Genomic DNA, 12,323 nt, shown 5'->3' on the forward strand with positions numbered 1-12,323 from the left:
TCCTTTTTGTGGCTGAATAAAAATTCCAACAATATTCTAGTACACACACACACACACACACACTGTATATCACATCTTCTTTATCCATTCCTCTGTTGATGGACATTTATGTCACTTCCACGACTTGGCTATTGTAAATAGTGCTACAATGAACACTGGGGTGCATGCATCTTTTCAAATTATGGTTTTCTCCAGATATATGTCTAGGAGTGGAATTGCTGGGTCATATGGTAGCTCTATATTTTAGTTTTTTTTGAAACTCCATACTGTTCTATATAGTTTGCCTTTATTTTATGATAGATAATTATACTGGGTTTAGAATTCTAAGTTGAGAGGTTTTTTTCTCCCCCTAGTACTTTAAAATTATTGTTTTCTTGATTATACTGTTTCTCATAAGAGATCTGATATCACTCATCTTTGTCCCCCTGTATGTAACATTTCCTTTTTATCTCTGTTTTTAAGATCTTCCTGTTTATCGCAGGTTCTAAACAGTTTGATTATGATGTACCTTGGTGTTGTTTTCTTCATGTGTCTTGTGCTTGGGGTTCACTATGGTTCTTTTATCTGCAGATTTATAGTTTTCATCAAATTTGGAATGTTTTCAGCCATTATTTCTTCAAAAACATTTTGTTTCTTCCTCACCCTCTTCTCCCTCATAGATTCCAATGAACCAAATATTAGGTTGCTTGAAGTTGTCCCACAGCTCCGTGATATTCTTTTCATTTCTCAAAGTTCTTTTTTCTTTCTGTGTTTTGTTTTGGGTAGTTTCTATTGCTATGTCTTTTGAGTTCACTAATCTAATTTTATTCTTCTGAAATGTCTAAACTGCCATTAATCCCACAGTGCAATTTTCCTGTTAATTCTAATACTGCTGTCAGTTATTTTTTTATTTCTATATTCTCAAGCTTTGTCCTGGGATGTAGTTCAGTTATTTGGAAAGAGTGATCCTTTGGGCCTTGCTTTCAGGATTTGTTAAGGCGGGTCTGGAGCAATTCTCTGTCTAGGGCTAATAATTCCTCATTACTGAGGCGAGACCTTCCTAAGCACTCCACACAATGCTCCTTGAATTGGTTTTTCTAGTCTGGGTGGTGGGAACAGACAGTGAGGGTCAGGCACTGTTCCCTCTTAAACTTTTGGATGGCCTTTCCTTGGCTCTGAGTAGGTTCCTGTCATAAACGTGCAGATCATTATTCAGATAAATACATGAGGGGGACCCTCTAGAGTTTTCTCTCTCTGCAGCTCTCTCCACTTCAGCACTCTGTCCTATGAGTGTTATTGCTTTGGTCTTCCCAGGCCCTCAGCTCTGTGTCCTCAGGGAGTCTGCCTGCTCTGCCTCAGTTTCCCCTCACCATGCTGTGGCCTGGAAACTCTCTCATGTCAGTAAGGTGGGACAATCACTGGGCTCACCTTATTTGCTTCCTGTTTCTTAGGGATCACTGTCCTTTGCTGCCAGATGCCCAATATCTTGAAAACAGTTCTTTCATTGTTGTGTGTGTTCTTTTATGTTGTTGTTGTTTCAGGTGAGAAGGTAAATCTGTTACCTGCTACTTCATCTTTTTCAGAAGTGGAACCTCTGTATACTTAATGACAGAATACTATTCTATGGAATAGATTATAACTTTTTGTCTTTAATTACAAGCCTTCTGGACTGGTCTTTTTAAAAAATATTTATTTATTTATTGGCTGTGCTGGGTCTTCATTGCCACATGCAGGCTTTCTCTAGTTGTGGTGAGTGGGGATTATTCTTTAGATGTGGTGTGTGGGCTTCTCGCTGTGGTGGCTTCTCTTGTTGTGGAGCACGGGCTTTATAGAGCGGGGCTTCAGTAGTTGCGGCTCGCAGGCTCAGTAGTTGGGGTGCATGGACTTAGTTGCCCCATGGCGTGTGGAATCTTCTTGGATTAGGGATCAAACCCATGTTCCCTGCATTGGCAGGCAGATTCCCAACCACTGGACCACTGGGGAAGTCCGGTTACAACTCTTACTTTCCAGTTATTCACCATTATAAGACAAGCTTTCATAAACATATCTTTGTACTAGACTTGGTTGATTCAAAGAATCACATGGAGACCTTTTAGATAATACTGATTTTTAATTTCACTCTTTGGATTAGTCTGGAATAGAGCCCAGATCTATATTTTTTAACAAGCTCCCTCAGTGAAAACTGGTCTTGAATTTGAGATGATTGGGGGTAGCAGGACTCTGTCTTATCTTCTTCACTGGAAAATAGCACTCTGTTAGAAAGTGCCATGAAAATATTTGAGACTTTATAATCTAGACCCTGCCTGAATTTGTACAATTCTACAACATATAACTTTGCACAGTTCCTATTTTGTGGTTCTTAGAAGTGGCAAGCAAGCAATTAAAAAGAAACTGGTTTCCCAAATGTTTCTAGTCCCACATTCAACTGTACTGCTCAAGTTTCATTTCCAACTTGTACATTCAATCAGCACATATGGTTACCAAGAGAGGTGTTCCTGGAAAAATGCTGTAAATTAATGTGTAAGTCAAATCTAATTTCATAAGGGAAATGATAGTACAATGAGGGTTCCATTCTTGAAATTACCAAATTAGCATATTCATTCAACCAATATTACTGTGAACCTGTTATATGGCAGATACTCTGCTAGGCATGGAAGTGAATGAGATAGACAGACAAAAAAAAGTAGGCAGCCCTATGAAAACTGAGCTTCAGGAAGGGGCAATGTCTTGTCTGCCACTACATATCTGGCATGCAGTGCAGTCACCTGCACATCGTTGTTCAGCTGCTCAGTCATCTCTGACTCTTTGCAACCCCATTGTCTCCTCTCATGGTCAGGGAAAGTTCACCTCAAATCAACCGAAGTTAATATTTATTATTTTGTCTGCTTCAAATGTTTCTCTGCAGAGAAGAACTGACTCATGTTTTCTCTGTTCACAAGTTCCCAAATTCCAGGGAAAGGCTTGGCCCAGCTACTGCTGAACCTAGCCCAGCTTGCTATAAACTCCTGGCTTTTCCTTGTTTACATAAGCCTCTTCCCAATTGTCTACGCTATTTGAAGTTCAGTGTTTAACACATGCAACTATGGGAGTTTCCCAGTCAATAGAGAAATAATTAAAAGTGTGATGTTAAAAATGGGAAAACAAGGGTGTAATGTGAATATATCACCCTTGGGGGATGGACCTAGCATACATAGTTGGATATATTTTAGAAGGTCCAAAAAGCAAAAGAAATCATACAAGTATATGCTGCATGATACTATGTTTTTTAACAGGACAGATAAGCAAATAAAGTTGTATTAAATGTAAAACTATAGAAAACTATATTCCTGAAAATATATTTCAGATAAAATAATTTCCATTTTTATGGCAATCAATTAAAGGGAGAAGAACTACACACCTTCACTAGGATCACAGAAGATGGAAGAGAGAAGGGCTTCTTTAAGGAGACTTTTGGGGAAGACTCAAGGCTATTTTTTGCGTGCGGAAAAATGTAACTCAGGGGTACAGATTTATGCTTTTACTCAGTCTATCTTTCTAATGTAGTTAACCTTTATACGGAACATCAAGCAACTGTCATTGGATTGCTTTAGAACATGATGATCACAAGACACTTCTGGGCCTCCTCCTCCTCCTTCTTTTTTTAAAGTCTTTATTGAATCCATTACAATACTGCTCCTGTTTTGTTTTGTTCTTTTTGGCCATGAGGCATGTGAGATCCCAGCTCCTGGAGCAGGGATCGAACCTGCACCCTTTCTACTAGAAGGCCAAGACTTAACCACTGGACCACCAGAGAAATCCCTGTGCCTCCTTCTTGTGGTCCCTTCCACTTTCTTATCTACTCTGATTGGCTGAACATCACCCCTTCTCCCGCTTCTCTGACACAGCCTTTCCTTCCCTATAGTTCTGTCATAATCGCACCTGTTAAACAAACTGTGCTAAAGTACCTATCTACTTGTTTAATGTAGGGAGCCCTGGGACTTTCTGGTGGTCCAGTGGTTAAGTCTCTGTGCCTCCTGTGTAGGGGGGGCAGGTTCTATCCCTGGCTGGGGAACTAACAGCCTGCATGCTGCATAGAGTGGCCTAAAAAAAAAGTAGGTAGTCCTATGGAAACTGAGCTCCAGGAACGGGCAATGTCTTGTCTGCCACTACGTCACTGGCATGCAGTCATCTGCACATTTTTGTTGTTCAGCCGCTGTCTTCTCTGATTCTTCGCAACCCCATGGACTGCAGCATATCAGGCTTGCCTGTCCTTCACTATCTCCCAGAGTTTGCTCAAACTCATGTCCATTGAATCGGTGATGCCATCCAATCATCTCACTCTCTGCCACCCCCTTCTCCTCCTGCCCTCAATCTTTCCCAGCACCAGGGTCTTTTCTGCACATAGTAGGTACTTAAAAACATTTGCTAAATGAGTGAATGAATATATGAAATGAATGAGGGGAGTGTTAGACTTTCAGAGCTGGGTAGGATCTGGGTAGGTAGAAATCAAGCACACTTTTGGTCATACTTGCTAAGTATGAGCAAAATGAGGCCTCCACAGACACGGAGTGATTTGCCTGAGGGACCCAAAGCTGCTACTGCCTGGACTCTTAAGAGTTGCTTGGCGAGCACCAAAGGGGTGAGGTGACTTGCATGTCCCATGTCTGCTGTAAGTACTGAGATAATACAGTCTAACTGGCAAAGAACAATAAGTGAGAATTACAACCTGAATGTCTAGGGTTGAGGGCTTTCTGGAAATTGCCATCATAGGATCACTGCTCTGTAATTCTTCCTTTAACCTGGAAAGCAACTGGGCAACTTTCCTAAGTAATCTGTTTTCCTATATCCCAGTATCCCTTTTCTGTGCTCTGAGGAGCAGATAGGAATATATACATTTGAATGTTTTCCTAAAGAAATCATTCCTCCTAAAAACTGGAACTTTCCCAATACTCCCTGTCTCAATGGGTAGCATTACTGTTCACTTGGGTGTGAAAAACCTAAAGCTTAGGGTCATATTTGACACTCGCTTCTGCCTCAGTCCCCATCGTCAATCCATTCTCAAGGTCTCCTGAATTACTCTTTTATTGAATCTATTCCTTTCTTTCCATTCGACATCCATCCCTCTAGTTCAGAACTCCATCATCTCTTCCATGTATTACTGCAGCTACAGTCTCTTAACTGGTCTCCCCCTAGCCACTCTTGTCCCCCTCTAATCCATCTTCCAGAGTGCTTATTTCTAAAATGAAAATCTGATTTTATCTCCCCGCTTAAAACTCTTTAATAGCCTCTGTTTTTAAAATAGATAACAAAATCAATACTTATGAGGTCCTCTTCCTGACACACATCTTGTTTTCTACAGTCTAGCTGTGGTGCCTTCTTTCCATTTTGAAACTGGGCTAAGAGCCTTTTCACTAGCAGGTTTCTGCATGTGCTACTTGGTTTGGCTTGATGGTCTCCCCTCTCACTGTCCCCTCTGTGCAGTTAACGTCAAGGAGTCTTTCCTTGATCTTCCCAGTCTATGTAAATTGTATGAGGATGAAGCAGGGTTCAGCATCAGTTCTATTCCAATGCTACACCTAAGAACTGAGAAGGTGAATTCATACTAAACAGGTAGGTGAGAATGGAAGGAACTTTAACAATGGCACTCAATTCTTTGAATGTTTTCCCAATTAGTCTTCCTCTAATTTTGTTGAAGGCAAAAGATCTGGACAACACTCAACTTGTAAAAGGAATTTGAGACGTTCACCTTTTCAACACCAATTCCAGTATTTCACACTGGACCCTTTCTCTGCTGTCCCAGAGGTCTTTACATGCTAGACTAATATATCAGGTCTGCCCTTTTTTTGTTGATGTTGAAGAGCAACTGTGTAAGGAGAGGTGGGAAGGAAAGCCAACACACCTTAGGCACGGACACCTTAGGCAACACACCTTAGGCACCTCAGGCAGGACAATTTTAGGTGGGGGTAGTGGGGGCGGGGGTATGGTGGTGGCCTTGAAATGAGGATCTGGAAACTGATTTCTTGAAAATTCTCTGCACCCTCCTTTCCTCCCCACCTCTACCAGTATAGGTTGAAGGTAGCTGCTCGAACTCATGCTGGGATTTTATGAGAATACAGGAGATTTCCCCCCGCCCCCGCCCCCGCCCCACTTACCATTGGTTCATCTGTGTTCTTTTGGAACTGGACCAGGCGAACTCTGGTCACATTCTCCATATCCATGTCTCCGTTTGCGCTTTCTGGAGAATCACCATTTAAATAGGGAGAAGTGGGAGGAGGTGTAACCCTCAACGCTTCATCACTGTAAACTTCATGAGCCACTACATCGTGAGTCTGAAGTAAGGCCTGATATTTTATGAGGGAAATAAAATATTAGTAATAGAACTGTTTCAGTAGGAGTCTATTACATAAACACATATAAAATTATTCTTTGCCTCTCAAAGGTATCTCTCATCTAAAGAGAATTCAAAGCACATTACACCTAGATAGAACCATGCCATAATTTCTTTCTGACACATAATCATGACAGATGGAGCTTCCCAGGTGGCACTAGTGGTGAAGAACCCGCTTGCCAAAGCAGGAGACACAAGAGACAGGGATTCATTTTCTGGATCAAGAAGATGCCCTGGAGGAGAGCATGGCAATCCACTCCCGTATTCTTGCCTGAAGAATCCTAAAGACAGAGGAGCTTGGCGGGTCACAGTCTCTTGGGTCACCAAGAGTCGGACATGACTGAAGCAGTTGAGCATGCACAATCATGATAGATGGAGTTTTAAGAATGAAGGAACAAAGGAAAGAATGAGTGAGCCAATCAATGAATGGATGTGTCTGCTCATTATCTGGGTAAGAGGTGTTGTCTGATGCTCTAAAAAAATGTCCAACTAACTTGCTCAATTAAAGGCTGACATAACACAATTTGAAATAATTGAGCAGAAAGAATCTTTTGTACATAGAGCTGGCAAATTTGTGCTGGGGCTTAAAATGAAAACAAATTTAAAGAGAAACAGTGCAATAATTGGTGCCTTGAGCAAATATCTTTTACCAGTGGTATTAACAATAACTGCTATATAATGCAAAGGATAATTTATAATGTACGACTTAGTAAAAGAAATAAAACCACACACAAATGTATTTGAAGAAATGTAATTTCCCCAAATATCACATGATATGGAACTCAAAATCTTAAACCTAGTTACTGTTTTTGCTCATTTCTACTTTTTGGAGCACTAAACAAAAAATAAGCTGACAGTTATTATCATGACTTCTTTTTGCAAAGTGATTTCTTTGTGTTGATATCTCCATATGTCCTCCTGGTGAAACTGGGTAATAAACATCCTTTGTTCCCCTGAAAAGGCTATTCTTCCACTTACTGTACATTTCATGCCATCATAAGAAAGTTTTTAATAAGAATAAATATTTTAGCATTTCTACTTCAAAGAGAATTTTACAGCTGAGTATCAACGTATTTGGCACTTTATACATTATGTTTTCTTGTGAGCTAACTATAAATTCAGTTCTTTTTAAATCTGTGATCTGTAGGGTAATGAAATATCTGAGATAATGAAACATAATTAAAATTGCCTTCACAGCATAACTTGTAGCATCTCAAGTTATTTAATTAAAAGATTTACCAAAGTCATGACTCGGCTATTTTCACTTTTCAGTTATATATAGGAGGCAAAAATAAGGTAACAATGTGGTAAAATCATAAAGATGATGGTGTTGATTAGTCATCAATAGAGCGTATGCTCTATTCAATACCCATCTGAATTTATAATAGAAATGGCAGATATTTGCAAGATCTCAGAGGGCTGGTATAGGCACCGAGGGACAGTAAGTAGCACAGTTTGAAAGCCAGCCTCCACAGTGGCCCTGGGGACCTGGACTTCCTGACCTGTGTCCTGGCTACACCCTACATGAGTACCCCTGGCCAAAGTGGTGGTGGCTGGGCTATGTGGGGAAATCCTTCTTTGGCTGGTTTAATTAGAGTCTCTTAAGAGACTAAGATTTAAGGCAGAAAGCAAAAATTAATTATAGGTGAATTGAAAAACTTCATCTGTTAAAATTGGTTCATTGTATTAAATATAGGGCTTCCCAGGTGGCGCTTGTAGTAAAGAAACCACCTGCCAATGTGAGAGACATAAGAGACGCGGGTTCTATCCCTGGATTGGGAAGATCCCCTGGAGGAGGGAATGGCTACCCACTCCAGTATTCTTGCCTGGAGAATCCCATGAACAGAGGAGCCTGGCGGGCTACAGTCCATAGAGTTGTAAAGAGTTGGATATGACTGAAGCAACTTAGCACGCATGCATTAATTATAGATGTGTTTTCTATAAACAGTGAATTTTAAAAAAATATGCCTTGTATGACCAGAGGATATATGCCTAGGTAAACAGAGAACCAAGTTTCATTAGGAAAATGCTAGTTACATGGGTTGGAGAAAGTGTTTATACTGTTTTTTGCAAACAGTTTCTATCCATCCTTTTAAATTATATAAGCAAACACTTGTATTAATGTTTTATTTATAAGGAAGGATAAGCCCACAATCACAAAAATACCAAATTTGAACTGTAAGAGGAAAATCCTTAAATTATATCACCAAATGAGGTCATACTTGATACTAACTTTTATTTGCTACTGTAAAAGACTGCTACCACAAAATGAAACTTTTATCCAATACATACACAAACAAAAAAAGGGGCCACTTACAGATTGTCAAAAACGTCATTAAAAGAGTATGCCAAAAAAAATAGAGAAATTAGAGTTTAATATTTTTCTTCAAGTATGTTATGAGGTGATTCAGCAATTGTTACTAAGCTGAAATAGCTATTATATTTAATTACATAAGAAGAATCATGTAAAAGGAAAAAGACAATTTTATGTTTTGTATGTAAAAGGGACATGGGCAAGACAACTAAGAACTTCAGACTAGAGTGGGAAAAATTCATTTAAAATTTACAGGAAAAAGAAATTTTAGGTTTGAAAGTGGTTCTTCTGGCTTCTTAATTACAAATCATAAAATTTATCACTCAATAATGAAACTTCCAAGTCAACCTAAGGTGATTATAACCACCTTGTTTTTATTGAGAAAGTAAGATACAAATTTCAAAAAATAAGATTTAGGACATAAAATTTTAAAGGAAAAAAAATCAAAGCATAGACATTCAATTCTGTTTATTGTCTTTATCCTTAATGTTTTATATTTTACAAATGCAATAAGCAAAGGATCTGCTCTCTTTAAAAAAAAAAACCATGTCTTTAAAATGTAATAACTGAAAAAGGATAGTGTGCTAATATTTTTTATCATGACCTCTTGAGTATAGAGTTTAAAAAATCATTTAAACCTATACACTCTTCTTTTAATTACTATAAATATTTATAAGTATTTGTATTTTTAAATGTAAGGTAACCCAATATTAAATCCTCATGTTTTAATGATCAGAAAGCAAAGAAAAAGTCAAATAATTGAAGAAATAAGTACAAAATTATATGCTAAGAACAACTCCCAAACTTTGTATAATAAAAATTATAAATTAAATTTTTTTCCTTTATTATTATTTCTTTAACAATACCACAAATTTGAAATCATGATCTTAAAATGCTTTTAAAATAGAAAGCTCTAGCATTTAAAAGTTTAACATAGTATATACAGCTCAGAATTATACCTCCCACACAGGACATTATCCAAACATATGCTAATTTGGGAATGACCACTGAGTTCAAATTAAGTTTATAGGAAAATCAATCCTTGTTACAAGTTATTTAAGAGCACAGCGTTGAGTCAGAAAGATCTGGATTTTGAACCTCCATGAGGCCACTTACTAGGTAGGTGACCTAAAGCAAGCCTCTTAGCCTTTCTAGGGTACAGTTTCCTCTCTGAACTGTAAAATGTAATTAATCACATTACCTCACATCTCAGCCATCAACAAGTCCGTGTTCAACCATCTCTAAAGCAGAATACCAGTCTGCTCATTTTCCATCAACCCCATCCTTCTCCAAGCCTCTACCACCTCACAGAAGCCTCCTAATTGGTCTCTCTCTCTTAACTCTTATCCTCACCACAGTCCATTCTCTACACAACAGCTCTAGCAATCTCTAAAAAAAGCACAGGTCTAACAATATTTTCCTGCTTGAAGTCACTGTCACCTGTGCAATCAGGAGAAAATCCAGATTCCTTACCATGGCCCCGAAGGCCCTTTGTGGTCTGGCCTCTGCCACTCTCCCCTTTGTTTACTATAGCCCAGCCACAATGGCCTTTCTTCTGTACTCTGACCCTATGAAGCTCTTTCCTGCCTCTGGGCCTTTGCATTTGCTCTTCCCCATGCTTGGACATTCAGAAAGCTGATTCTTTCATAAAACAAGTCTCAGCCCACATGTTAACTCCTCAGAAGGCCTTTCTCCTGACTCTCTGAAATAGCTTCTCCTTTACTATCATCTCTGCCCAATTGTCCTGTCTTTTTTTCATAGTTATTATCACTATATGAACTTATCTTGTTTGTTCACTGGCTCACTGTCTGTCTCTAGTTCACCTATCCACGCCCCACCTAGAATGGAAGTTCACTGATCCTATTCACCACTACCTTTAGTGCCCAGCACGGCCTCTGGCATACAGTAGGCATTTACATATTTGATGAGTAAATGAAAATGTCTTTTAAGCATCTAGCTGGGTGTTCAGAAATTACAAGTGAAAGTGAAAGTCACTTAGTTGTGTCCAACTCTTTGTGACCCCATGTACTATATAGTCCATGGAATTCTCCAGGTCAGAATACTGGAGTGGGTAGCCTTTCCCTTCTCCAGGGAATCTTCCAAACCCAGGGATCGAATCCAGGTCTCCCACATTGCAGGCAGATTCTTTACCAGCTGAGCCACCAGGGAAGTCCAAGAATACTGGAGTGGGTAGCTTATCCCTTCTCCAGCAGATCTTCCTGAGCCAGGAAATTACAGAACTATTTACTATTTCTGAAAATGCTTACTAATAGCAATGCACATATTAATTTCTCTCTGATGTCAGAAAAACAAAATAAACCAAGGCTTCGAAGTTAGGTAAGTTGTGAGAGATGGGGCTGTCTTAGCTTTAATGGTTTTGGGGGAAAAAAAAAAAGCCTTAACCTTAAAAAAATGATTTTATTTGGGTATATATTATTTTCTTTATTTAGCTTACTTCGAATCTGAAAGATCTACTGATATCAATGGTTCTACATCATTCTCGGAATTGAGCTGAGGGTTACTTATCAATTTATAGATAGACCCATCTGTCCAGAATGTACAGGCTTCTATCTGCAGAAAACACACTGCACAGAACAGTCAGTTGACTAACTTATCTGCAAATGGGTAAGTTCCTAATCTATTCAATGTTTTACTGAGTACTATGCCCTAGACATGACAGATACTATGGAGTAACTAATAATACTCATTAGCTAACAATTATTAGGCATCAAGGATATATCAGACACTGTGCAAAGCACAGTAGATGTATCATCTACTTAATTCTTATTCCAACTCCATGAGGTTGGCAAATAGCACCTTTACAATTTGGTATTATCTGGTATTGTAATCTTAACACTCTGACATATGGCTGAAAGTACATTTGATGAAGACGGCTGTATTTCGTAAGAATTAGTAAAACCCTCTTTTGAAAGTGAGGTTTTATTTCTACAGAAGTTTAACTGTTACTCACCATGAAATGAGGTTGTGTTAAAATACGCTTTAGTTCCTTTGCATCATTATTCTCAGGGTAACATGAAATTTCTTCCAATACCTAAAAAAACAAGATATAAAATAGTGTGAAGAAGATGCTAGATTAAGAAAATATAGAATTCTTTTTAAATTAAAAAGTATGAATGGACTTTTATGGCAGGCAAAATAATTATTCTAGGAAAAAACTCATCATTTTATTCAAAGTTATTAATACATAGGAACTACATTGGTGGTAATAAAAAATAAAACAAATTGCTGTAATAGTCTCTGCCTTCATTACCCAACTATAACTCAAAAGATTATTGAAAAATACAAAACAAAATGGCGAGCCTGTAATACAAATTTATTACAGGCCTAGGTAACTTAATTAAACTTAATGGGAAAATGTCTCCACAAATCTTTTTCCAAACTTACCATCAAGATGAATCTGTGGTACAAGTTGATAACAGATTTCTTTTATAATTAACAAAACTGTCCATTCCTTTCAGAAAGATTAAAATTGCAAAGGCTCAAACAAAAATAAAGAAGAGAAACACAAATACTACCTCTTGTAGCCTGACAGAATCAATGTTATTCTCCACACTCATCTCCTCACATAGATAAAACCACGTCTTGGCAATGGTTCCTAGAATTAATTGCCAGGGCATGAAAGAGTTCTCAGTGGGCTCAGTG

The 12,323-nt window shown here is 38.5% G+C and overlaps 1 protein-coding gene and 1 long non-coding RNA gene across 9 annotated transcripts in view; one reads left to right on the plus strand and one right to left on the minus strand.

The window, feature by feature from the left end:
- The window catches only part of CASK (calcium/calmodulin dependent serine protein kinase), a 369,874-nt gene that overhangs the window by 47,934 nt on the left and 309,617 nt on the right, over positions 1 to 12,323 (minus strand). For all 8 annotated transcript variants that reach the window (XM_065915191.1, XM_065915189.1, XM_065915187.1 and 5 more), the window contains exons 13-14: positions 11,632 to 11,712; positions 6,111 to 6,299 (exon numbers count right to left, since the gene is read on the minus strand). In XM_065915191.1, the coding sequence (XP_065771263.1) occupies positions 6,111 to 6,299; positions 11,632 to 11,712 (270 nt within the window). The remainder of the gene's footprint in view (positions 1 to 6,110; positions 6,300 to 11,631; positions 11,713 to 12,323) is intronic.
- Positions 1 to 12,323, plus strand: part of LOC136153399 (uncharacterized) — a 103,429-nt gene that overhangs the window by 29,654 nt on the left and 61,452 nt on the right. The window lies entirely within an intron of this gene.

The sequence above is a fragment of the Muntiacus reevesi genome, chromosome X (assembly GCF_963930625.1).
Source record: "Muntiacus reevesi chromosome X, mMunRee1.1, whole genome shotgun sequence".
In the NCBI taxonomy this organism is placed as follows: Eukaryota; Metazoa; Chordata; class Mammalia; order Artiodactyla; family Cervidae; genus Muntiacus; species Muntiacus reevesi.